This window comes from Brassica napus, chromosome C4 (assembly GCF_020379485.1).
Source record: "Brassica napus cultivar Da-Ae chromosome C4, Da-Ae, whole genome shotgun sequence".
NCBI lineage: Eukaryota > Viridiplantae > Streptophyta > Magnoliopsida > Brassicales > Brassicaceae > Brassica > Brassica napus.
Genome location: NC_063447.1, coordinates 40,729,919 through 40,756,414, shown reverse-complemented (window position 1 = coordinate 40,756,414; position 26,496 = coordinate 40,729,919). Strand labels below are relative to the sequence as shown.

Genomic DNA, 26,496 nt, shown 5'->3' with positions numbered 1-26,496 from the left:
ATCGACAAAATAGATGATTCACTTTTGAAGTAAGATGAAATATCGAAAAAGGTTTTCATGAACATAAATAATTGCAGATTTGTCATTATTTCTAGGAAATTAAAATAAAAAATAAAGATACTGACCATATAACTTATCTTGTTTTTATCATGAAAATTGTTTCGTATCTCAACTAAATATACAAATCTTATCTTTTTCTTTTTCAAACCCTCAACTGTTCTTTTTGTTTCATCAATTTTATTTTCCATCGATGTGAAACTTCAAATTACGCATCCACCCACATTTAGGCTTTGATTTGCAGAGCAGATGATAAAGCAGTAGTAGTATACCATAGAAGCAGTATGCTACATAAGTTGTATGCTTTTGCTAAACTGTTTAATAGGATGATTGGTAGAGCCGTATGAGTATGTTATTAAAATTATTATAAAAATTAGTATATAATATATAATATATTTATTTTTAATGAATATATATATATAAAATTATATTAACATATAAATTAAAAAGATATATAATTTATTTATTTTATTTAATAATTTAAAAATTATGTTTATATCGAAAAATATTATTTTAAAATAAATTTTATAATTAAAATATCTATTTTTAAAAATAATATTTCACATTTAAATATTAAACTATATAAATTAAATTATATAAATTAAAATATATTTTAAATGTGAAATACTATTTTTTATAAAAAAAAATATTTTATTGTAAATTAATTTTAGAAATCAAAATTTTATTTTCTGGATATAAAAATAATTTTCTGATATTATTAAATAAAATAAATGAATTAATTATATATTTTCTTTAATTTTATAAATTATAAATGCAAATGTTCTTTTAAAAACTTCATATGAGAACATTGGCCAAACAACATTTGGAGACCATTAGCATTTTGATAAATGATTTTCTAAATGTTTTTCTGAAGATTGTGGATTGGATAATGTAGTGCATAATTCTAATGTTAATGATCTACCAGTTAAGAACTTAGTGTATTATTAAACTTAGATCGATAGAAATAAGACTATGGTTCTCCCAATTGTGAAGCCAATCGGTGATTTCGTGGAGAACCCGGAGTCAAGCTCAAGCGGCCAAAACTCCACCTCAACATGCCTTATGATAAATGGTGTGTTGTAACTGTTGGGAAGTAACAAGTATTTGTAACGGTATCCAAAATCTTGTAGTATGTAGCTCTAAAGTCCTTGATTTTAAAAATCAACCTTGATAAATCAACCTCGAGTTTTTTAAATCAAGAACTATTATTCAATAAGAGTGATAGGTTGTTTGAATCATAAACTTTATGAGAAAAATCAACTTTTATTGATAGCAGTTACTCAATGATGTGAATATAAGTTTTTCTTCTCCTTTGCATGTTATTGAATCTTAACATCTCACTATTACCCTTTCGCAATTGCAGTTTCTGACACTGAATTGCAACAAGAAATTTTGCACTATCCATAGAGGACATGGTAGAAACCAGAGGCTCATCACTGCATCTTCCGGAAAAGATTATTCGCCGCCTACTGCTACCCAACTGTGCCCCCTTTGAATGTATACTCGAAAGCAATATCACCGGCTCGGTAGTTGCTTCTCTTGAAGGTACACCTGGATCCAGCCATTGATCTAATCTCATTTTGTTTGTTTGTTTGTTCAAGTTGCATGTTTCACGGTGTTGTAACTCCAAAAAACTCATCCATGGTCTCCTCTATCGCCAACTCGTCACTGACCATAAATATGAACTATGGTTTTTATTTGCAAAATTGCCCTATCCAATTCTCCCTTCATAACTAGAATGCCATTAAGAGGTACACTCTTACTTAATTTAAATACGAGCTCTTATTGCTAATGGCTCAAAATAAATGCGGGGGCCATGGGATATACCTTCCAAACGAATCGACTTCATCTTTGGGAGCTTACAATTATGTCTATATTCGATAAATTCCATAAAAGCCCACTAAAGAAGAGTCGACAACAGATCCAAGAAGATTACTCCAATGGAAGGCCTCGACAACGAAATCATATTTCAAAAGTTAAGCAATTCACCTCGATAAACCTCATGATGACACTTTAGTCATAAAACCAGTCGTCGCCAGTTTCGAGCTGTCTCGCTTAATGATTTGATACTGAAAGTTCGTGTTGTTCTACTATGCCTTCAGACATATGGGTTTCAATAAAACCAAACTGAAAGGCACTAGAGCACCTCTCGCCATCTTTGCAGGAGAAACAACATAATCGCTCGGATACCGAATTATCAGTCTTCTTCGCCAAAGACGTACGTCAATTGGTTGACTTTAGTAGATTAACTTGCACTCTACAATACCATACTTGACAGGCTATGGATCTATGTGATGATATTATTTGAAGCCGCTTAGGGAATTGCAAAGAGTTTAAGTTTATGTGTCATGGAAAGATATGCTTAGGTATTACTCCCTCCGTTTCGAATTAGATGTCGTTTTAGAGCAAAATTTTCGTTTCAAAATTAGTGTCGTTTTATGATTTCAATGCAAAATTTATTGACTTTTTATTCTAATGTATTTTTCTATTGGTTGAAATTTGGTTAGTTGTATTGGTAATGATGTTTTTATTTAGTAAATAGATAAACTTAAATGTTTTATTAATCTATGTGTCGAAGTCTAGAACGACAAGTAAAATGAGACGGAGGGAGTATCTCTTTGTGAGACTCAACTGAGTCCTTATATAATAGATCCCCTTCTAGTGGTCTTTGTGCTTTTTCAGGAGAGTAGAGTAATTCTTAGTTTGCCGATTTAAATTCAGGGATATGGTGTAATTGTTTCACTTTTCTAAGTGCGGTTGATTTTAGACCTTGTAACTTATCCCTTTGTACTAGGCTTTGGACTCTAATTTCTTTTTTTTTTAAGTTGAACTAAAAAAAAAAGGGAAAAACATGTCGGTTTCTAACGACACTGGTTCGTTTGTGGCTGGGCATAGATCGAATATTCCGAGACAAATCGTACAAAACTCAACTTCATCGATCAAACCCCTAGCTTCATTTTCTCCTATGGATCTCTTCAAATCAGTTCTCCCCGAATACGATCACCACCACCAACAACAACCCGATTCACCAGAATCCACTCAATCTCCTCTCGACGATGCCGCTTCTTCTTCATGGAGCTTCGGCAATCTGATCAAAACCCTAGCAACCAAATCCGAATCCGTAATCGGATCCTACCGTCGTGAATTCGAGGAATTCGGATCCGAATTGAAGAAAGAAAGCTCCGTGATCCGACAGGTAGCTTCTCGTGCCGTCAAGGACTTACCTGGTTCCCTCGACATCGGCGCCTCCGTCGCTCAAGAGTCCCTCGAATCGGTCGGTCAAGCGATCGACGACATCGGCGGCGCCGTGTGGAAATCAACGGCTAAGATCATATCTCGTGGTAAGGACTCTCTCTTATCTTCTTCTTCGTCCCATCCCGACTCATCCGGTGATCGTGGATACCATCAGGCCCTATCTGTGAAACCCTATAGTCGATTCGAGATGCAGTTGCTTGCGATTCAATCTGACAAAGCCACGTATGTTAGAGAACCTGATGATTTAGGGGAATTTGAGAAATGGAGTTTAGGGTTTAAGCTAGAGGAGAAAGGAGACGTGATTGCTGATTTAATCAATGGGAACGAAGGCGTGAAAGAGATGTACGTGAAGCTTGTGCCTATGGAAGTTGATGCTGAGACTTTCTGGAGGAGGTATTACTATAAAGTGCATAAGCTTGAGGAAGTTGAGGAGGCTAGAGTTAAGCTTGTGAAGAGAGCTATATCTGGAGAAGAAGAGGAGGATTTGAGCTGGGATCTTGATGATGAGGGAGATGGAACCGAAGCTGAGAAAGACCGGAAAATCAGTGAGGAGAATGTGGTATTGGAGGAGGAGAAGGTGGAGAGTAGAGAAGTGTCGTCTAAGGATAGTGATATCTCGGTGATTTCGACGCAGCCATCGTTACGTGAGGTCGAAGATCTTGGGTGGGATCAGATGGAAGATGATATTAGAAGCAATGAGGACAAGAGTACTGAGGAGAAATCTGATTGGCGAAGACGGGTCAGTGTAGCAGAGGAAGAAGAGGATTTAACTTGGGATATTGAAGATGATGATCACTCTGTTAAACAATAAGTTATAGAAAAAGCAAGATTTGCAATCAAAAGTGTGATCACAGGTCTAGTGATATTAATGTTGAAGACGGTGAGTCGTATCTTTTGTCTTGGGCAATGGCAGGTAAATAAAGCATATACGATTCTTTTTAAACGTGCATATTCCACAAACAAGTTGTATAATACTCTCGTCTGGTTTAAAAAACAGATTTGTAAAAAAAAAAATAAGAGAACAGTTTGTTCTAGGAACAAATTAGTTTCAAGTGAAACTCTTTTAAAGATATTACTACACTATACGTATATAACCTTATCTGTTTGGGCTTGCTGAGTATTGAGCTCTTACATCTTTCTGTCTATGTATTATACTTAAGTAATGTGGACAGCTAAGTCTTAGGTGTGTAGCGACTGCGAATATAGAGGTACAAAGCCGTGGCTGCAGCCACCATATACGGGAAGATTGTCCATATTCCCTGCACAAAAGATGGAACCAAAACTTGTGTCAAAGGCTGAAAGCTGTTCGTTCACCTCTGTTGTCTCTCTCTCTATATACTTACCACTACAGTTGCTACTGTTGCGACAGCAAACATAGGACGTTCTCGAAGAAGAAACCCAATCACAAGCTGAAATATTTGGACATTATAGTTAGTCTTATGGTTCACATTTTAACGAAGACTGAAATCAAATATAATGAAAAAATAAACCTGAATTGGAAGAGTTATCAAACCACCGCAGCAAACTCCTGCAAAGAAACATTCTGGAGATATTCCCTGTAAAGGAACATGTTAATAGATTTGATTAACCAAAATTGCTACACATGAGATGGACTCAGTAGAGGGATAGATTTACAAGTGCTCCGGCAAAGAATGCTGTAGGATTCCTCACTCCCAGCGAAAATCTTTCCACTGCATTCAAATTCATAAAACCAAAGAGATAAGTAATACATCACATTCAAGAAAATATTTCCACTGCATTCAGTTCAGTTTGTAACTTACCAAAACCTGAGAGGTTTCCATATTTTTGGACGGCCTGGGTAATGCCCATCGCTTTCTCTTTACCTATACCCAGCTTTATATCGAAATGTTGAAAAAAAATAATCAGCCTTTTGGGATACAATTTTTACCGGAGAATAACAAGAGTGGGTTTCACCTAAGGGAAGTAACCTTTGAACAAACATCATCTGATGCTCCACTTTTTCTGAAGAGCTTCCCTAGGTAAAACGGTATCATATCGCTTATACAAACTCCCCTTTTCAAGTTGCCAGCAAAAACATCAAAGAAGAACCATGGAAGCTATTATGTCGTTTTAACAAAGAGATACTGCATCTTTACCAGTAAACCCAAGACACAGTAGACATTATATAAGGAGCATTCCGAGAGAAAGACTCAGCAAAAGATTGCCACGTCCCATCCAGAGTTAACATTCGAGCCAATGTTATCCCAACCTGCAACTCAACATTTCATCAAAAATGAAAAATCTGATTCGCATAATCCAACATTAAAACAAAAGTACACCACAGACCCAAATATTTAGCGCCTCTTCGCTGATAAATAGCCCGAATCCAGCCGCCATTAGCAACCAAAAGTAAACCCATCTGTAGAAAGAAATACACTGAAACAGCTACAGAGGTACAATCTAGTTCACGTAGTTTTGTAACTAACTGCTACATTCATTACCCGGGTGCGTTTGCTGGAATTACGAATCTGTTTCCAAACGCATTGAATGTAAAACCAACTGAAGATGATGAAGCTTTGGCCAGATTCTTAACCTCAAAAGGTGTACCACCAGTAGCAGAGCTTTTCAAGGTTACACATATTACTGTAATAGTCAGAGCCAATCCTAACCCAATACCTAACTTTGCTATGAATGAGACTCTCTTCTTTTCGGAAACTCTTGTGCTTTCGCTCTTAAGCATTTCATCTTCATTTGGTTTCTCATCTTCAGACTCATTCTTTCCTATGTTTTCTTTCTGAAAGCTTCTTGCTCTAATCCTGAAACAGTAATAACATGAAATTAATATACTTTTTGTTTTCGCTAATTCCAAGAAAATTCAATCAAAAATGAGTGCCAAAATTCTAATCCTTTCTATCGAACCTGTAAGAAGAAGGCTTGAAGAGACGCGTGAAGGATAAGCTTTCTGCAGCACCATACAAAACTCTGCTCCTCAAGACAGCAATAAGGTTTGGTTTCTGAAGGTTTAAAGAAAATCCATTAATCGGAACCGCCATGGAAGACAGCATTCTTTCAGACAGATGACGGTAACAATTTTGGTTCTAGGGAAGAAGAAGAGGAAACAATGTGTGAGTATTGATTCCAAAGGGCCTTGTTTGAATTGTGATGGCGACTGAAGGTACGCATATTCTCTCCGTGATCCAAAAAGCTTCGATATATTGAACATTAAGTACCAGAATAATATTTGACGTCATAAAGTATTTAGAAAAAGAGTAGTGTATTGTGACGTCAGTGCAGGGCAGTGTCCCAAGTTTTATTTACAGCAGTTTCAGCTATTAAGACATTTTATCGTGACTAGAAACCAAACCATTATAACTAAAGTCTTTTATTTAACTAAAGTGGTCCTACTACCATGTTCTTAAGTTAATTATTATTTTTTCTTTGAAACGGACAAGCAAAAATTTAAAACTAAAAAGCTTCTTCTTCCCATTTCAATCTTTGGTATCTCAATCCTTGGTGCATCATGTCTTCACCGTACTTCCTGGTCCTCCTCCGTCATCGCCGACGAATTCGAGCGCAAGCCGTCGCGGTTTGTCTTCTTCATCGCCATGAAATCATCCTTCCTCCTCCACGTCGTTCTCTCTGCAACTCATCTCCGTTGCACGCTGACAGCAGCGCGTGGTGGTCGTGATGCTCGGACTCGGCTTCGGTGGTCGTCGCTTCAGTTACATGATGAACCTCGAGCAACAATGGCCAAATCTCACAAAAATTTCAAAATCTAAAGTTGGAAATCAGTTTAGAAGTGATAAAGCAGCAATCTTGAAGTGTAATCTACACTTAAAACGCAAAAGAATGAAAAATAAATGAAAGAAATCAATGGCGGCCGCAATAATTGTTGCTGGAAACCCTAAAAAATCTGGGAAATACGAAGATATATTTACTAAAATGCCACTCCTTAAATAAAATTGCAAAAAATGTACAACATGATTTTATATGTACATGGGTACATGTTTACAACATGCGTACATCTTTACATGTGTACATGATTACATGTGTACAAAGACAACATGTGTACATCTTTACATGTGTACATGATTACATGTGTACAAAGACAACATGTGTACATCTTTATCTTTACATGTGTACATTGTATATTACTAAAAAAATGTATCGTAAAATCGTGTATTCTCTTTAAAATCTTAAACTCATGTTTTAATTCTTAAATGCATTGGAAAATAAATTAAATGAACTAAAATCAAAGCTAATATGAGTAAAACACAAAATCATGTGTGCACCTATTGTCATGTATACCATTTTCAGTTTGACTTGATCTATATATTATGTATTTTGGTATTGTTTTAGTAAGCAACCACCAATCCACCTATATGTGTACAACTTGTTCACATATATTGGTTCATTTTTTATGTACATGTGTACTCGTCACAAAGTGTACACAAAATAACCTGTCCAATTTGTCTCAAACTTCTAATATGTTCAAGTTTCTTAATGAATTTACCCCGAGACTTTTAAATATGCAATCTAGATCAAGCAAATATTTTGGTTTTGCATCTCTTATGCGTCTCCTCCTTCTTTCGATTAACAGCCACAACCAAGCTTAATTCTCAACTGTTCATTCTCTGCTGTGAAGCTTCTTCGTCAACATGAATCCGCCGTGGTAACCGTTGAGAACGGAGTTGGGTGAATGAAGCGTTAAGAAGCGTAAGAGTGTATACATGTGGCTACAATTACACTTCAAAGAAGAATAATTTTTACCTCTTTAAGCCAAAAAACGGTACACATTTTGAATCATGTCATATATTACTCAAATCTTATATAGATGAGATGTTATTTATTTTAATTTGGTTGTTGCGGAGATGAGAAGATTATAGGATAGTAAAAGTACAAATCTCATTTAAATTTTCCACATGTATAATGTTTTAGTGCTATATATGTGTACATCGCTTTACATATCCACATGTACAAAAGATTGTGTACCATAACCATACAAGCACCTCTATACCAAAATATTTGGGTTCAGTCAGATTTGTACACGCAGGGTCAGACATCTTTTAGATAAAGAGGTGTACATGTGTACGCTAAATATGATAGTGTACGTATGTAAAACAACCAGAAATTAATCAAGTTAAGACTTACCATGAAGCTACTATGAAAACACACACACTAATCAGAAGCTCTTAAACAAAATGTGAAGGATGATATTTGGGTTCAGTCAGATTCCAAAGATGTTTGACCCTGCGTGTACATAGGAAGAAGGGAAAAAATCACATGTACATTGTGTTAACGTTATCGTGAGTTCATGAAGTCGTAAATGCTTAGTTATTGAGATAGAAAACCTACAAAAAGAGAAAATTGTGTACACAATCCCCTTGATGTATAACATAAAATTAGGTGTACACATGTACAGTTTGAAAGTAATGTACACACGAACTTTTTATTTTGATTTTTTCATTAATTATGGAAAATTACGAAAATAACTTCGTCTTCTTTCTTGGTCACTGTCGACCAGAAACCCTAATCTCCGCCTCTCTCACCTATTTTTCACGATTCTTTACGAATTTCTCCACTTTTTTATATATTTGTCCAGATCTGATAGATTTTCAATCATAATTCATGGTTTTACATTCAAAAGTTCAAAAAAAACTGTTTTTTTTTTCTGATTTGTTTAACATTTTGTTCTAAATCTCCACGGCTGAGTGCCAAATTCTTGATGACGCTGCCCGACTCCTGCGTATTATGACGTCCAAGGACCTCACGACGATCTGTTGAAAAAGAATTGAAAAAGAGAATGATGAAAACTTCAAAACGATAAAAAAGAAGAAGATAAAAGTCGATTATTAAAAAAAAAAGAGTTCAGAATGAAGAAGATAAGAGAGAGATGATAGTGGGTCCTACTGATTAGTATATAGTTATGTTTTAACTTGAAAAACTAAACGAAATGTGATGAAGTAAGGAAAAAGTACCTTAGTAGCTGAAACTGTCCTATTTTGTTATAAATAACTCAAAACTGCCTTAGAGTATAATTCTTTCGTAGAAAAATAGGCTAAAGATATAATATTGAAAATAGATTTGTAAATCTTCAAAGTGGTAATTAATGCTATTATAAATCTCTATAAATTAGTATTTGATAAATTAATAATCTTTATAAATTAATAAATTTTACCGATCCCAACTTAGATCAGTTCAAAATTTGACATAAATCGATAAATTAATAAGATAATAATTTTTTTTTAGAAAATTCTATGTAAAAATATGGTCGCATTAAAATCAAAAATTAATAATTTATATGTATGCATATTTTTTATAAATAAGTATCTATTATTATATTATTTGTTTTATAATCACAATGGGATTATCTTTATATTTTCTTAACACTAATATTATTGATGAGATTTAGTAATATTATATATAAAACCACATTTAAGTTCTATGAAATATATATTATATACACAAAATAATATAATAAAATTAATATAAATGTCAAATTTCAGAAAATAACAATTAATGTCTATACATTAAAATCAAATATTTTTCTTATCTTTGAATAAATATATCTTAAAATAAAAAATCTAAATAATGAAACTTTTATAAATTAATATTTCTATAAATTAATAAAATTTCAAAGTCCCAACATTATTAATTTACAGAGGTTCCATTGTAGTTCCATACAAAACTCGAAAGTATAAGCAAACATAACAAACTATGAAAGTGTTTTTTTATTAATACTGATTGATTATATTGATTATAAACTTATACAATGAATATATAAAGAATTGGATCAAAGCTGGCAAGTTATGACAAACTGCCAAAATCGAAAACCAAAGAAATAAACAAAGACTAAACTAGCCGATCATAACGAATGTACGGAAATATACAAAGAAACCAGTCATGTCAGTGATTGGAACAGATTGCAAAGATCTGATCACGATGTTAAAGAAGTCTCAAGCTTGACCAAGTTTTGCAACAGAATTGGAGGCTATAAAGACGATGCAAATATGTTTTCCAGACTTCAAGATATCTCATATCCCAAGGGCACATAATGGAATTTTGGATTCTTTAGTTAAAAATGCGAGATCTTTTCATAGAGAGCTTTGTTACATTGGTTGTTTTATTCCGGCCTGGTTAACCAGTTTGAGTAATAGAATAGTCATTCATCGAAAAAAAATATATATTTACTGAGATTATTTTACTAACTAAGAATACATTCAAGTAAAAATGTTATAATTTGATTGATTCTAAAAGGTGACATGACAAAGGTGACATGTATTGATGGCTCAAATGTGATTCAATTCCATTTAAAATTGTGCTTTCAAACTTGCGGACATGGCCAATATGAGATTAACTTAACTCCATTGACTTAACTAAAGCATTCTTAACTATAAAATATTAAATCTTGATTCGTGTTATCTTAATCAAAACTCGCTAGGCTATTATGTTTTAGAATTCATTTGGTTTGAAATCATATTATAAAGTTTGATGTATATTCTAAAAATGTATGTGTCAATCATTTTGTTTGATATCATATTATAAAGTTTGATGTATGTTCTAAACATATGCATATGATTTGGTTTAGTATTTAAGTTACATATAATATTTATGCAACATATATGGTTTGGATACACAAATTGGTTGGATATAATTCAGTTGGTTTTCTAATTATGTATTATGATTTTAAAATTATACATTGATTCCATATGAATTTTTTTATACTATGATTCACTATCATATTATCTATTTATGATTTAGTGTTTAGATTTGCAGACATGTAGAATTTATAATCTTTTTTGAAGGAATTTAAAATTAGATTCATCAAAAGCCTTTACATCTAATGCATCATAGTTTTATGAGATTAGATCCTCTTCTCTTCTACTACTACTACAAACGATTTTTATCTAGTTGCAAACCACAAATATGAAAATTCTTTCATACTTGCTCTCTCGCTTGGTCGCTTGGCCGCCAATGTACTTTAATCTATTTCATATTGTTTTATCATCAAACATAGCCATGGTTTGCATAGTTATCGGAATTTCATCATGCCTTCTTGAATTTCTTTCTCTCCATAAAAGATAGAAAGTTGTCTATAATGTTTATAAAAGATTTATCACCTATTTTCTATAAAAAAAGTAACTATATTGTTTTAATTGTTTTCAATAGTTTAACGATATCAAATAAATAAATAGTACATTTTATGAATCAACCATATCCAAATTGCAATATATAAGTTACCACCAAAAGATAATTGTTCTTGTACCTTAAATAGTAAAAAAATATTAACCATTCAATATGGTAAAAGTAACAAAACCATTAAACTCAAAACAAAATAGAGATAAACACCAGTAAAATCAATTTTTATTCTCAATTTTTATTCCTTTTTGTAATTGATTGTTAATTTTCAACATCAATTGTCTTATTATTATTCTTTGATTCAAAAAGTCATATACACTGGTAAGCATGAAAGAATATATATAAAATTAACAAAACACAAGTTGTATTTCTGTTAATTACCATCATTTTTAGAAAGTTCCTCGTATTCCTGAACTTTCAAATTTCATGTTTTAGAGGCCCAATAATACCATTTTTTGGTAGTATCAATCCCTTCGATGGTAACATAACAAATTATTTTTCAAACCTATATATAATATAACGATCACTAAAATAATAAATAGTAAATATTAATAAATGTTTGTAAATGACAACACCACAACTAAATATTGTCCAAAATGGACTCTAAAATACCTGATAAAGTTTATCGAAGATTTCTCTAGAAAAACTCACTATGATTATCAATAAAATTGCCAAATGGTAGCTGATGGAAAGCACCTTATAAAATCATCTGATGATTATTGGGAAAGCTATTATTATAAAAATACTAGGGTAGGCCTGCCCTACGGGCGGGATTGATAGATCGATTTTTATTAAAGATGTAATTTCCACTACAAGAAAACATATTTTTTACTAGGGCAGTATTCGTTGTAAATTCGTCGTAAACGGGGTGTTACGACGAATTAACGTCGAAAGACGTTTCGTTGTTAAACGTCCGTCGTAACGGAGGTTTCGTCGTAAACGACTCGTTACATTTACGACGAAATATATTCCTCGTAAAGCGCAGGGAAAGGATTCGTCGTAAACGTCACGTAAGACTTCGTCGTAAAGCCCACGTAATTGTTTCGATGTAAAGCACACGTAAATACTCTCGTTGTAAATCACTCGTAAACATTTCGATGTAAAATCCTCGTAAATATTTCGATGTTAATCACTCGTAAACATTCGATGTAAACTCCATGTAATGTTTACGAGGAGTTTACATCGTTTCTTATTATATTATTATTAATTAGTATATAATAGATTTTAATTTATATTTAATATTCAGAATTTAAAATAATTTAAATTTTAAAACAAAATATGAAATTGGAAAACATATTTTTAAAAAGTCATACAATAATATTTAAATTCATAATACAAACAGAAAAAAAAAACTACATATTGTCGAAGTAGTTGGTGGGGTTGCTCGGCTGTTGACGGGTTGGATCGGACTCTTGGGGATCTCGTGGTGGCATTCCAAGAGCGGCTCGTCTCTCACTCAACATTCTCTGCATAACCGGGTTTCCCACGGCCATCACGTCTAGCAAATCCTCAAGAGAGTCTAAACGAACCTGCTGGCTATCCATTTGAGCCTTCTGGCTATCCATTTGAGCCTTCATCTGAGCAGTCTCTTCATCCCGTCTCGAAGTGTATGACGAAGTTGCCCTTGCAACTTCGTTAACAGAGCCTATACCGACTATCCGTCCCTTCTTTTTAGGAGCCACCTATAAAATCAAAACATATATTAATATAGTTAATTATGTTAAAATATTTAAAATAATGTAAACTAAAATTTTAAGTTACCTCTTCGAAGATTCTGTCGACCTCTTGGGTGGACAATGTGACTGGTAATCCATCGGGAGACTCCTGGGTTAGTTGCGTCTCCCGTTCTTCAATCCGACCAGCCACTGTTCGGAAGAGTTTCTCAGATGCAGGATCCACAAAAACTCCGTCGGATGTGGCGTGAGTCATCTTGAATAGGTCAGACAGAGAAGGTAAGACTCCCGTCTTCTCGAACTACAAAAAAAAATTAAATTAAATATTATAAATTATATTAATTGAATATTTTAAAATATATATTTAAAACAAAACTTACAGCTTCTAGACGGACTCCTGCATGAGGTTTTTGTCCGGTTCTGTGAAGCATGGGCAAATGACCATCTTTATCCTTCGTCCTTCGAGAAGCCGAGCACGAATTGGCCTTTCTGATCGAAGAGGGGTGCTCCCAATAGGCGATGAGGCCATCCCACACATCCGTCGTGAGCTCAGTGGGCTTTCCCTCATACCCGTAGATCTCCCACTTGTCCTTCCAATCAGAGACTGTGTTGCAGAGGCGTATCTTTGCCTTTGCAACGAATTCCGCCTTCACCCTCTCGGTGATTCCCAAAGACCAATGCCACTTTTGCTGAAACATAAAAATTTTGAAAAAATTACAATTAATAATAAATATTAAAAATATATATATATATATTTAAAAGTGAAAATTTAATTAAATTTAAAAATCTTACCGCAAAACATTTAAACCACGTGATCTTAACGTGATTTGGTGTCTTGCTCCAGTTCGGGTATGCCCCGTCGTAGTAACCCTTAATCGTCGCCGAAACGCTCCGGCTAACACGGTTGTTAGCCCCAAACCTGAAAAAAAACAATTTAACCGTTACAAAATAAAAATTAATTAAATTTTAAAGTAATAAAAATTAATAACTTACCAATAAGTTCCTCGGGGTCTATCGGGGTCTAGAACATCCAAACCCTCCCGTCCAGGCTGGGCAAGCAAATCCTCCACCGTATATCTCGCGAAGGGAGCATATGAAGGCACACGCAAATCCGGATGAACTGCACCTTCTGGGACAGGCTCAGGTGCAGCCGCTGGAGGAGGAGGTGGAGGCATCTGCGGTGGAAGAGGAGGACTCGAAAAAACTCTCTGAGAAGTCTGAGAGTCTGGAACTGCATCGGAAGACGATGGACCGGAAGAAGATGTACCGGAACCATCGCCAAACAACTGGGCATAAGTAGGTGCTGCTGGTTTCCTTCTAGGAGCCATCTAAAAAAAATTTAAATAAATTTAATCAATTATGACGACATAATTAAAAAATTATTCCGTTACCTAACTAATCACCTAAACTATAGGATTCCGTCATCTAACTAATCACCTAAACTAATTATCTAAATAATCACCTAAACTAATTACCTAACTAATTAATAACCTAAACTAACTTAAAAAAAAAAAAAAGGAGGGAAGAGAATGTACCTTAGGGAGAGGAGAGGAGTTTAGGAGGAATGGACGAGGCAGCCTCGTCTCGGCGTCCCAATATATAAAAAATGTTTCGTCGTAAACGCGACGTAACATTACGACGAAGTTACCAGGCCCGCGTTTTTTCATTTACGACGAAGTTACCAGGCCCGCGTTTTTCGATTTACGACGAAATTACGTCGAAACATCGGTTTACGACGAATTTACAAGGCCCACGTTTACGACGAAGTTACCAGGCCCGCGTTTTTCCATTTACGACGAAATTACGTGGAAACATCGGTTTACGACGATTTTACAACGCTTAACCCTAAACACCGAGAATGAAATCCCTAAACCCCAAAGTCTCTTCTTCTCTACTACTTTGTGCTCTTTCTCCAACTTAAACTCTAAAACCCTAAAACTCCAAATAATTTTTTTAAAATTAACACAAATACATATTATATAAAACAACATTTGTTACACATACATTAGGATGGTAAAAAAACAATATTTCTTTAAACATACGTTACAATAGAGAAATACAACATCAGAGACATATATTACATCACTCTAAATCGTTTTCGTTCTCATCAATATTACATCACTCTAAATCGTTTTCGTTCTCATCACTATCATTACAATCATCATCGTCGCTTCTCTCGAACTCGTCTTCACGTGCTTCATCTGTCGCATCTTCGGGAATATCTTCATATTGAAAGTTTTGCGGGTCGATCAAAAGGATTTCATCAGTTGGTTGTTCTGGTACCTCAACTTCATTGATAGCGTCTTCTTCTTGCAAGGGCGGTTCTTCTCCAGCGACAATGCGTCCACGAGGTGTAATTTTGATAGCAGCTAACCAGTTTATCCCGGAAGTTCGAAGCCGAGGATAAGGAAGGAAGCTTACTTGCTCGGCTTGTGAAGCTAAAATGAAAGGCTCAAATTTGTTGTATCTTCTCCCAAAATTGACATCCACAACACCAAATTTGTTATACCGAATCCCTCGGTTCACAACAGGATCGAACCATTCACATTTGAAGAGGACGCATTTTAGCTTCAATAACCCCGGAAATTCCACTTCAATAATCTCCTGCAAGATCCCGTAAAAGTCCGTTTCACCTTTCACACATATTCCGTAGTTACTCGTTGCCCGATGTCTCCCATACTCGTATGTGTGAAAGGTAAATCCTCGTGTGAAATACATAGGTGATGTGGTGACCTTTGCAACTGGACCTTGAACCAATTCGTGAAACCATACGGGATAATAAGGATCGTCATAATCAACCTGCCAAAAGCAGTTATTCTTAATTAATATTGAAGTATCAAAACACTTACTTAATTAATCAATGTATGAGATATATTACGTACCTGTGATTTTAACCACTTGACAAAGTGCTTATCTTTACGTGTGTCCACATCAGTTGCAGATATTCCTGGTATTGCTTCTTCAACTTGAGATACAAACATGCTGCAAATTAAACAAATAATCAAGTCATACATAATTAACTGCAATTCATATAATTAACATTCACAAAAATATTTACCTTTCAAAGTAACGGGTCACTGCATCCTCGCAGTTGAGCAGAATATAAGTGTGGGCACTATGTTTATCCTCTTCACATGACCACCATACTTCTTTCGTTTTACCACCAAACCGTGCAATTTCGCAGAAAATGTCAGGAACACCATCAATTGGATATGATGTCGGTACTCCACCATCATCATATCTTCTAGGAACTCTTTTCCTCGTACGAACAGTTGGAGCAAAGTAGTATGATGTGAAGTTAGATGTTTCGGCTGTCAAACTTCCCGCAACTATTGAACCTTCCACCTTTGCAAGATTTCTTGCTTTCCCCTTCAAATGTTTCATCTGTCGCTCATACGGATACATCCATCCGTTGTGAACAGGTCCACGAAGCAATGCTTCATACGGTAGGTGGACAACTAGATGCTCCATGACGTCAAAAAATGAAGGAGGAAATATCTTCTCCAGGTTGCACAATATGATCGGAATGTTATGATGAAGTTGTTCGATGACTTCTTCCTTGAACGTACGTGTGCTGAGATCTCTGAAAAAAGCGCCGATGGCTGTATATTGCAAAAGTAATCAAATTAATAACATTTCATAACATATGTATATATATTAACGTTTTATAATTACCTGCAAGTGCTTCATGGACATTTGCTGGAAGGAGCTCGGCAAAAGCAAATGGAAGTAGTCGTTGCATAAACACATGACAATCATGACTCTTCATTCCGGAGAACTTTTGACCTCGTTCAACACATCTTGACAGATTTGAAACATAACCATCAGGAAACTTAACTTCTGATGCAACCCAGTCAAACAAGGTTGTTTTGGCTTCTGATGACAACCGGAAGATGGGAACAGGAACGTTTCCATTGCTCTTGATATGTAACTCACTTCTTGAGCAAATATCAGGTAAGTCCATCCTTGACTTTTTGTTATCTTTTGTCTTCCCAGGGACGTTAAGTAATGTATTCATGATGTTCTCAAAAAAGTTCTTCTCAATATGCATGACATCCAGATTGTGGCGTAAGAGAAGATCCTTCCAATAGGGTAGCTCCCAAAATATACTCTTCTTATGCCAATTGTGAGACACACCATATCCATCAGGCATATTTCCAGGAACATGCCAATTTCCTCCAACTTTAACTGTTTCCTGAGCTCCGTAATAATCAATGTCTGCTTCGATCTGCTGGCCGGTGAGATATGGAGGAGGACCGTCTCTGACAATTTTTTTGTGCCGAAACAATGTCTTATTTCTTCTGTACGGATGGGCAAGTGGAAGAAAGCGACGATGACAGTCAAACCAACAACTCTTCCTACCATTCTTCAGTTGAAAAGCATCTGTCGATCCAAGACAATATGGACAAGATAATCTTCCATGTGTTGTCCAGCCAGACAACATCCCATAAGCAGGGAAATCACTTATCGTCCACAGCAGAACTGCTCGCATCGTAAAATTGTTTTTCAAGGAACAATCGTACGTCCTCACCCCTTCTGACCACAATTGCTTTAGCTCTTCTATCAACGGTTGAAGAAAAACATCAAGAGACCGTTTTGGATGCTTCGGCCCAGGGATTAATATGGTCAAAAATAGAAATTCTTGTTCCATGCACATATCCGGCGGTAAATTGTACGGCGTAAGAATGACTGGCCACAAAGAATATTGTCTACCAGACATTCCAAATGGACTAAATCCATCGGTGCATAACCCAAGATAGACATTCCGAATATTTGTAGCAAAATCTGCGTGTACCTTGTTGAAATGTTTCCACGCTCTTGCGTCTGATGGATGTGCAACCTCACCATCTCTCTGGACATGTTCCGCATGCCACCTCATCGATGCAGCAGTCCTCTCAGATTGATATAATCTTTTCAATCTGTCTGTAATTGGTAGGTACCACATCCTTTGGTACGGTACCCTATTCCTCCCACGGCCTTGCGGTTTGAATCGTGGTTTTTTGCAGAATCGACACTCTTCTAACTTGTCATCTTCTTTCCAGTAGATCATGCAGTTGTCGATGCAAACATCAATCATCTCCGAAGGCAACCCAAGACTATAAACCAATTTCTGAATCTCATAATAAGATTCAGCAGACACGTTGTCTTCTGGCAAATACTCTTTAAACAACTCCGCCCATGCATCCATGCAATTCTCAGGTAAATTATGATCCGTTTTAATATTCATCATCCTAGCTGCTAGAGACAATTTAGAGAGACCTTCTCTACAACCAGTGTAGATTGGTTGATTTGCAGCATCTAGCATTTCATAAAACCTTTTTGCATCCAAATTAGGTTCTTCTACATTTCCAGTTCCATCAGCTATTGTTGTAGTTGTTTCTAAAAATGCATCACTAATCATATCTTGAACCCTATCATGATCTACCATCTGCTCATGATCTTGATGATAATTATATTCATTATGCAAATGATTCGGTTCTTCACTATGATGACCATCCTCAAAATTATTATTACTACTACTAGCTTCATTTCCCCCATAACCCTCTCCATGTTGATACCAAATGTAGTACTGTGGTGTAAATCCTCTGTTTACTAAATGCTTCCATACAGTTTCACTACGTGCAAATTTTGAATTCTTGCATTTCCGACAGGGGCAGAACATCTTACCGCTTTCCTGTGTGATCGGTGTACAGCCCGCCTGGTGCATGAATGTCTCTAGCCCGCTCAGAAATGCGTTCGTCACCCTCCCGTCGGAATCTTTGTGCAAATACATCCAACTCCGTAACTCGTAAATACTACCGCCACCGGCCATTTTTTCTTAGATTTTTTTTTGAAATCTTTTTTTTCTGATTTTTTTTCTCCCGTTTGTGTGTTGTGAGGAAGAGAGTTGTGGGAAATGACATATATATAGAGAAATTTTCGAGTTGGGTAGTTGAAATATAACAACGATTTTACAAGGAATATTTTACATGGATTTTACATGGTTTTAACATATTATTTACAACGACTTTACGACGAAATTAGGTAAGTTAAAGCCCATTGAATACACGTTTTCACCTAAATATAACGGTAACATGCTTCGTTGTAATGTCGATGTAATGATTACGACGTATTTTTCATTCCACGTACATTCGTCGTAAACTTACATGGAGTTTACGACGAAATCAGTTCGTCGTAAATTTACATGGCGTTTACGACGAAAGTTAGATTCCTCGTAATTTCGTTGTAAAGACCATGTAAATTTACGACGAAATATTTTCGTCGTAAATGTTCGTTGTTATGGACACGTTTTCTTGTAGTGTTCGTGTAAATTTCCTTTTATGTTAAGTTGGGTGTGAGTTTGATTATGTTGCCTACAACAAAATTCAACTATATAACTAAAAAAGTATTGCATTCTTATTTTTTCCTGTTTTAATCCTAAATTATAATGTTTTATTGTGTTTTAGTTTTATAACACTATGAAATACATAAACCTATCGGATTTGGTCCAAAAATAATTAGATCCAGATATCTAGTACTAACAATGGAGGTTGATTTTTTGGCTTTTGGTCCAAAATATATATTTGCTTATATATTATGTAATTAATGGCACTTATAAGTTTATTAATAAGGAAGAAATGGAGAAATAAATACAAAAAGAAAAAGCAATATAGGCGACGAATGTTTGATTGCGGATTTTTGAATACTGAATATTGTGGTTAATAATTATAATTCTCGAATATGGGAATAATATCATTTTTTGAGTATACAGTTGTGGCCATTAATTTATAGTTAATATTTTTTACAAATTTTAAGCTCAACAGTTAAGCGTTTACCTATTATGTATTTCAATTAATCAACAACATATTTTGAGGATTTGTTATCTAACATCGTGTGAATGCTTCATTTGATGTCAGATTTGTATTTTTATATAAGTGAGTGCTTAGCTGCCATGTAGGTAATTTTTTTTTTTTTTACATTTTTAGTAGGGTTAAATATTAAATAGTAGTGTGTATTCTTCAACGATTCTATTTATTTAGGAGGTTTTTGGTAATCATATATATTTTAAAGCGCTAAAATGATGGTTTTCATCGAAGTAGTAAATGGAAAACGGTAAGAGAAGATAGAGTCGAGTCTTTGTAAATATTATGCTTAGAACAGCCGAAAACGTCATCTTGGTCGAAGCCAATAATCGTTCAATACCACATTGCCTTCTTTCCCTGCGATGTAGTGATGAGGTCAGTAATTGAAAAGATATCGATTCAGAAATAGCATACTAATTAAACCAGTTCAATGCTAACCTTTGTGTCTTGGAGGGCCTTGAAGATCTCTTTGTAGACTATATTGGTTACTCCATCAGTTCCATCTGACTCAGAGGTATCGTCTAGTATCTTAAACCCCTCCGGTGATGTCACTCGAGATAACACAATTTACAACTTGCCATGAGTGAAGACCGTCCTAGGGAGGTATAAAGCAGCTTGTTTGAGACTTTATCTTTGACTTTTATTGATTGTCATCGCATAGCAGAGCCGCAGGGGATATTGACGTCGGCAAAATGTGAAAGGATGCAAAGTGTCGCCTACTTTTGTCACGGTCATGATCTCAACCTCTACTAAACATTTATATTCAGTCAGTATTATAGGGGTGACCGCCGTTATTGCAACAAACTTAGTTAGGATGGTGAAGTGAATGGTGACGGAAGAATCTGTCAGCTTGAAATAAGCGTGAATATTTTACCAAATATATCTCAACATTAAACACATAAAAATATGTTTTGAAATAAATATCAAACAACAAACCTCAGTTATTGAAAATGATAGAAGAATGAGGTCTATAGGTAAGAATCAAGTGGTAGAGATTTTGATGCCGCTAAGAACATAGCTTCCAAAATAGCTTATGTGCATGTGAGGGTGAGTTGTTGATGGAAGCAACTGCATTTTAGGCATATTCCAGTTTTAATATCTTAACGTCACCTCTCCACGGTCCTTTTATTTGCAAATCGATGGCCAGATTTCCTTGCTGAAGGTTCTGCATACATGTCGCCAGAGGCTATGAAATTTTCATCATCCTGAGATTATGTTCTTTGCAAAACTACAACCAAAACATACTGAAAAGCGTTTTTCTTATGACACATACCTTTTATTATTGATGATATATTGCAAAGGGAGCAGAGTAGGAGGCAGTGACAATAATATAACTAAATTATATGGGTCTTGGTCTTTTGCAGCCATAATTAAACTGCAAATCAGACCATATAAGTGCAGATATATATCAACTGAAACCAAATTTCAATCATAGAGAAACAGTTAAACAGTATTTACCTAGAGCAACTTCTGTCCACATTTCGATTGCTTCTTCGGCTCCAGCTTTTGGGGGTTTGATAATTTCGCTTTCAGGGACAACTATCATTCACTTCCCTCAGCTGTCACATATACTTCTTCTACCATATCAGAAGTGACGAGAATGAACGGTCCTGAAAAGTGATACTTAATGACTCTATAACTCTGCTACCATACAAAAATCAACCAAAATATCAATTCAAGTGACACAAAAAGAGTTTTCCAAAGCTACACAACTCTCATGTGTTACAGAAAGGGGATAACTTTAGATTTGTGGGTTCCTAAATGCTATTATTGATCAATGCAAAGAGATCTAAAATCATAGAATGAGAATGATTTTGCTTACATGATGAACATGTCTGAAATTCTGATTGCACCGAGTCATATCAAATCTGCTCAAGGAGTATATTGAACTCGCTTTCAAAAGATGCATGTAGGTGGTTAGACGTTGACGGTGGCTGGCATGAGTATTACCTGAAAACAGAAAAAAAAAAACGAAATCATAATCAACAAACAGATACAAAACCATCTCTAAATGGAGAAAATAAATTGAAAACATAATTTGGTACTCTGATATTAAACACTGCAGTGTATATTTAATAAACTATAATTAACATGAGTTTATTAACCGAATCACCTTAGCGTGGAGGAGGAGCATATCTACACCCATTAGCTCCCCACGGCATTTCATGTTTATAGCTTTCCAAAACCGGAAAGTCGCACCTCCACGGTGGAAGAACAAAGACAGGCTCTCAAATAGGCGAGTATAATCGATGTGTTAGCCAAAATACTGTAAAAAAGTTTCTCTTGTAAGATAAGTAAGATGGTGGGATGATGTTCAGGGGATCGAGACAGACCTTTTTATAGGTGGAGTTACACCGGCTGAAAGGAGATTAGGAGCATTGAATAAGGAATCGCGGTTTCTGTGGGTCTAAAGAGTTAAGAAGGCTCTTAATAGCGATGGAGCACCTTACCTGAAACGAATTGGAGGAGATGTATCGAAGACGAAACGACATGAACGGAAGATTTCAGAACCTCCATTGTAGTTGGACCTACTCTGAGAATACGAAGAACCCTAAAATCTACCGTCGACATCATCCACAATAACGTCGTGGCCTTTATGTTTGCCTAAAAAAAGAACAGACTTGAAACAAACGTATAAGCCCAAGTTAAGTCCGAACAAAAGACAAAGGTTAAAGAAAAAAGAATTCTAGACACGTGAAGCCCAACCAATTTCGGTAATACATAATGATACGCTGCATTTAGTTAAACGGACACGTGTCATGATAGGAAGAAAGGAATTAGTGACGTGGAGAACCCTGGAGAGAGGGAACTATACTTTATAATAGTAGATAATAATTACAAACGCTATAATGGTTACTTTATCATAAATAATAAAATAGCTACAACAGTAATGTACAAATTCAAATCTATTTGTTACTATTTAAACTCGAATAAAGCTCAATATAAGTATCTTTTTTTGTTCAAATTCAATACAAGTACCTATATCTGAAATTAGCAACATGTTCAGTAGGAGGAATAAACCATATTTGTGTTGCACTAAAAGCATTTGATATGCTTATTTCACTAAAAGCATTTGATACGACGTAGACCATATAATTTACTTTACAAGATCTAAAGTGAGTATTCAATATATAATTTTTCATTTTATGTTTGAAAGTTAATAGTATAATTCAATCATAATGTTTATATTTCTCAGTGGCGTCGATTTTCATTTTGCTGCACGGGGTTTATATACGGACAAGTTCGATAGATTCTGAATTAGGTGTCTTTTTTAACATTTGCATTTTGAGGTGTTGGTGGATTGGAAAAGCTTTAGGTAATAAAATCTAATTTAGTTAAATATTTAGTTTCTCGCTTAAATTATTTTATTCTATTAAACATTCCTAAAGTGTACTAACCATAATATTATGTTTATGTATAAAGGGTTTGGTGAATTTCGTGTTAAATCCCAAACGATGTTTCCGCTCTATTGTTCAATCTTCATGTTGTAGAAATAATACATCTCTCGTATGTTAAAAGAGAAACATTGTAATAAATGCATTCACATTATAATGATAGCTTCACAGCGATTTGAAAATAAGTACGCTGACGTATTATATAGAGAGTTTCTCAGCCAAACTCTACATAAATGTGTACATACTATGTATTTTACGTTTTTCTTTTAATATAAAACTCACATGTAAGGTTCCAATAAAACTCACACTATCCAGATTTGTCGATTAGAATCAAAATGGATAATGAATCGAAAGTCCAATTATACATATATAATTTTTATTATTTACGGATTGGCTGAGCAAAATTTGTAAATTTTTGATTCGATTCGTTATCCGTTTTGATTCGAACCGAAAAATACAGATATCCGTAACCCTACGAAGCAAATCAAATACTAAAATGCAATATCTGTAAAAAAAAAGAAGCAAATCACAAATACTAATATTTTTAGGAACATATATCTGATTCAATCCGTTATATGCATATATATATATACATATATTTAAATAATTATATACATAAGTTATATATATTATAGTTTGTATAATTTTTACAATATTTTATATATTAAATTTATTATATTAAGTATTGGAATTTAAAAAGTTAAATAATAATTTTTTTTGTAATGAAATATTATTATTTTATATTATTATTAGATTTTTCATTTATTTTAAAATTTTTATTTTATTTATGGATCAAATTGGATATCCGTGAGAATTCTAAATTTTTTCCGGATATTCGAGACACCGAATAATCGGGTGGTTACAGATCGAATCGACAGTAATACCTCCAAATATTCGGATATTCGATCCGTACCCACTCCTATTTACGGATACAATTTGATTTTATTTATATTGAATTTTTTTTTACTAATGCCTAGGCTTATTTTATTTTTAATCAATTTTATTATAAGAATTTTATCTTTCATGTGTTATTTTGAATAAAAATGACATTTAATATTAAGTAAAAGTATCTTTATATATTTATCAACCATTTTTATATACTTTATTGTAGTGAAATGATTTGTCTTAATAATTTTATTTTCCTTTTCTTTAACTATTATAAATTTAGAAACTATAATACGAAACTATTGGTTTGATATGAGGACGATCTAAAATTCATATAACATGAAACCAACCAAATAATTATAATTTTTGGTTATCACCGGAAAAAAACCAAAAAATTCAATAATTTGAACTGAACAAACCCAAATAAATATTGATTTAGAATTATAACTATATTTTAGGAGATTAAAAACCAAAAAACCAACATAAAACCGAACTGATATCCAGATTAAACATATTTTAGTTAGATAGCGAATTATGGTTTTTTTTGGTGCTATTGAGCCCAATTTTCTTTTGTTAATTTCTTCTATAAAATTATTTTATCCTTACTGAATTAATTCTCTTATTTAATATAATATTGTGTGACAAAAAATATATCAATTACCGTTTATATTAAAGGCCTTTCTATTTGTTTGGTCACGTGGATCGATCATTTTGCTTATCTGGAGATACACTTGCAAGGAAAGTGCAAGATAACTAATGTTACGCCGACTCTTCCGTTTTAATTGATTTAGAGAAAGAAAAGAAAACGAAGATCCTCTTCCCGGAGCAACTAGCCGGAGCTCTTCTTTTCTCTTATTTGACTTTAAAAGTTCCAGGTGCTTCTTTCTGACCTCAGCTTCATCTTTCTCTTCTCTTTCCACCTTTCTCTATGTTCTTGACTTTTCTTATAAACTACGATATTAATTTTCTTACTTGTAAAGGTTTCATTGAGGTTTCTGTCTAATAGCTGCGAAAATTACTTCCTTTGGTCCTTCTTTTACAAACTTAATTTTGTTTTCTTTGACGAATTCTATGTTTTTTTTTTTCTGAAGGAACTATTGCTTTCTTTTGGCTGAATTCATTAAAATTCCCGATTCAAAAGCATACTGATTGTAGAAATTAACTGTTCTTGAAATCTTTATTGTAGTGTATAAAACGTTAAGCCCTTCTCTGTTTTTGTATGGATTTAGGTTTCTCTTTACAGATCATAAGGTTCAGTTCAGATTGACATGCTGTGATTCCAGATTCGGGCAAGATTTGACTATTGATCGTTCGAGAGAGAGAGAGTCAGAAAACAAGATGGACTATTATAGACCGACACTTTGTGGAATCTTAGTTGCTTTTCTTGAATTAGCATTTGCTTATTGTCTTTTATGTGTATCAGCTTTCGTCTTTATTGCATCCAAGTTCCTACCCTGTTCTGGAAGTCTTGGCTACCAAAACGTCTATAAACTTCTCTTTGATTGGCCATTCGAAATCATACAAAGAATCCAGAATATGGCCATTACCAGTAGACCAAGAGTTTGGCATCATCAAGAACAAGAAGAGGAGAAGAATTCGGTTATTCAAAGTAAGAGCTTGGAATTGATGAATAAGGTGAGGTTTCTTGAAAAAGCTGTTGAGGAAGAGAGATTAGCTAGAGCTGCTTTAATGGTGGAGTTGGAAGAAGAAAGAGCAGCTTCGGCATCAGCAGCTGATGAAGCTATGGCTATGATTCTGAGGTTACAAGCTGATAAAGCTTCCCTTGAAATGGAAGGGAAGCAGTATGAGAGGATGATCGAGGAGAAATTTGCGTATGATGAAGAAGAGATGAATATTCTCAAGGAGATTCTCTTCAAAAGGGAGAGAGAGAAGCATTTTCTTGAGAAGGAACTTGAAACCTACAGGCAAAGTGATGATGATCGAGATGATGCTGGGGATAGAGAACCGATTGTGTATGATGTTCATGTCATTGAGGATGATAAAAATTCTAAAATGAAGCACGATGGCACTGCGGTACACAAAGAGAGGGAAAATGATGATCAGATGAAGCAAATGGAAGATGTGTTAAAGGATCATGATTCATCGCCATCACCTTCTTCATAAAGTTCTTGTGTTTGTTATATAGTATTTGCTTTTCTTGTTGACACCGTATCTCTGCAATCTGTGTTGGGTATACTTGGTGTAACTTTGTGAATATCAATGTACAATTATGGACATCTATACGCGCATCAAATGAAAGTAATAATGAATGTTTTTTCCCTTTGGAAA

At 34.5% G+C, this 26,496-nt stretch overlaps 3 protein-coding genes across 3 annotated transcripts; 2 read left to right on the top strand and 1 right to left on the bottom strand.

Annotated features, from left to right (window-relative positions):
* The first annotated feature begins 2,868 nt into the window (after window positions 1-2,868).
* Window positions 2,869-4,382, top strand: LOC106436198 (BSD domain-containing protein 1-like). The gene has a single exon (XM_013877158.3). It carries the CDS (start codon window positions 2,909-2,911, stop codon window positions 4,121-4,123), a length of 1,215 nt encoding a protein of 404 aa, XP_013732612.1. The 5' UTR covers window positions 2,869-2,908; the 3' UTR covers window positions 4,124-4,382.
* Window positions 4,225-6,492, bottom strand: BNACNNG14700D. The gene is made up of 10 exons (XM_013877159.3): window positions 6,193-6,492; window positions 5,775-6,089; window positions 5,620-5,692; window positions 5,430-5,542; window positions 5,262-5,346; window positions 5,094-5,166; window positions 4,948-5,003; window positions 4,803-4,868; window positions 4,656-4,721; window positions 4,225-4,571 (listed from the first exon to the last, which is right to left on the bottom strand). The coding sequence occupies exons 1-10, from the start codon at window positions 6,336-6,338 to the stop codon at window positions 4,485-4,487; spliced, it is 1,080 nt and encodes a 359-aa protein (XP_013732613.1). The 5' UTR covers window positions 6,339-6,492; the 3' UTR covers window positions 4,225-4,484.
* Window positions 6,493-24,867: 18,375 nt separating this feature from the next.
* LOC106365176 (myosin-binding protein 3) lies at window positions 24,868-26,496 on the top strand. Its single transcript, XM_013804623.3, has 2 exons — window positions 24,868-25,082; window positions 25,437-26,496. Exon 2 carries the CDS (start codon window positions 25,546-25,548, stop codon window positions 26,329-26,331), a length of 786 nt encoding a protein of 261 aa, XP_013660077.2. The 5' UTR covers window positions 24,868-25,082; window positions 25,437-25,545; the 3' UTR covers window positions 26,332-26,496.

What these genes read in the sequence shown, in the direction of transcription:
- LOC106436198 (XM_013877158.3), top strand. Translation starts at nt 2,909, where the DNA reads ATGTCGGTTTCTAACGACACTGGTTCGTTTGTGGCTGGGCATAGATCG.
- BNACNNG14700D (XM_013877159.3), bottom strand. Translation starts at nt 6,338, where the DNA reads ATGCTGTCTTCCATGGCGGTTCCGATTAATGGATTTTCTTTAAACCTT. An exon ending in ACTGTGTCTTGGGTTTACTG is followed by an intron (nt 5,347 to 5,429) that starts GTAAAGATGCAG and finishes CAACTTGAAAAG; the next exon opens with GGGAGTTTGTATAAGCGATA. An exon ending in CATTCTTTGCCGGAGCACTT is followed by an intron (nt 4,869 to 4,947) that starts GTAAATCTATCC and finishes GTTCCTTTACAG; the next exon opens with GGAATATCTCCAGAATGTTT.
- LOC106365176 (XM_013804623.3), top strand. Translation starts at nt 25,546, where the DNA reads ATGGACTATTATAGACCGACACTTTGTGGAATCTTAGTTGCTTTTCTT.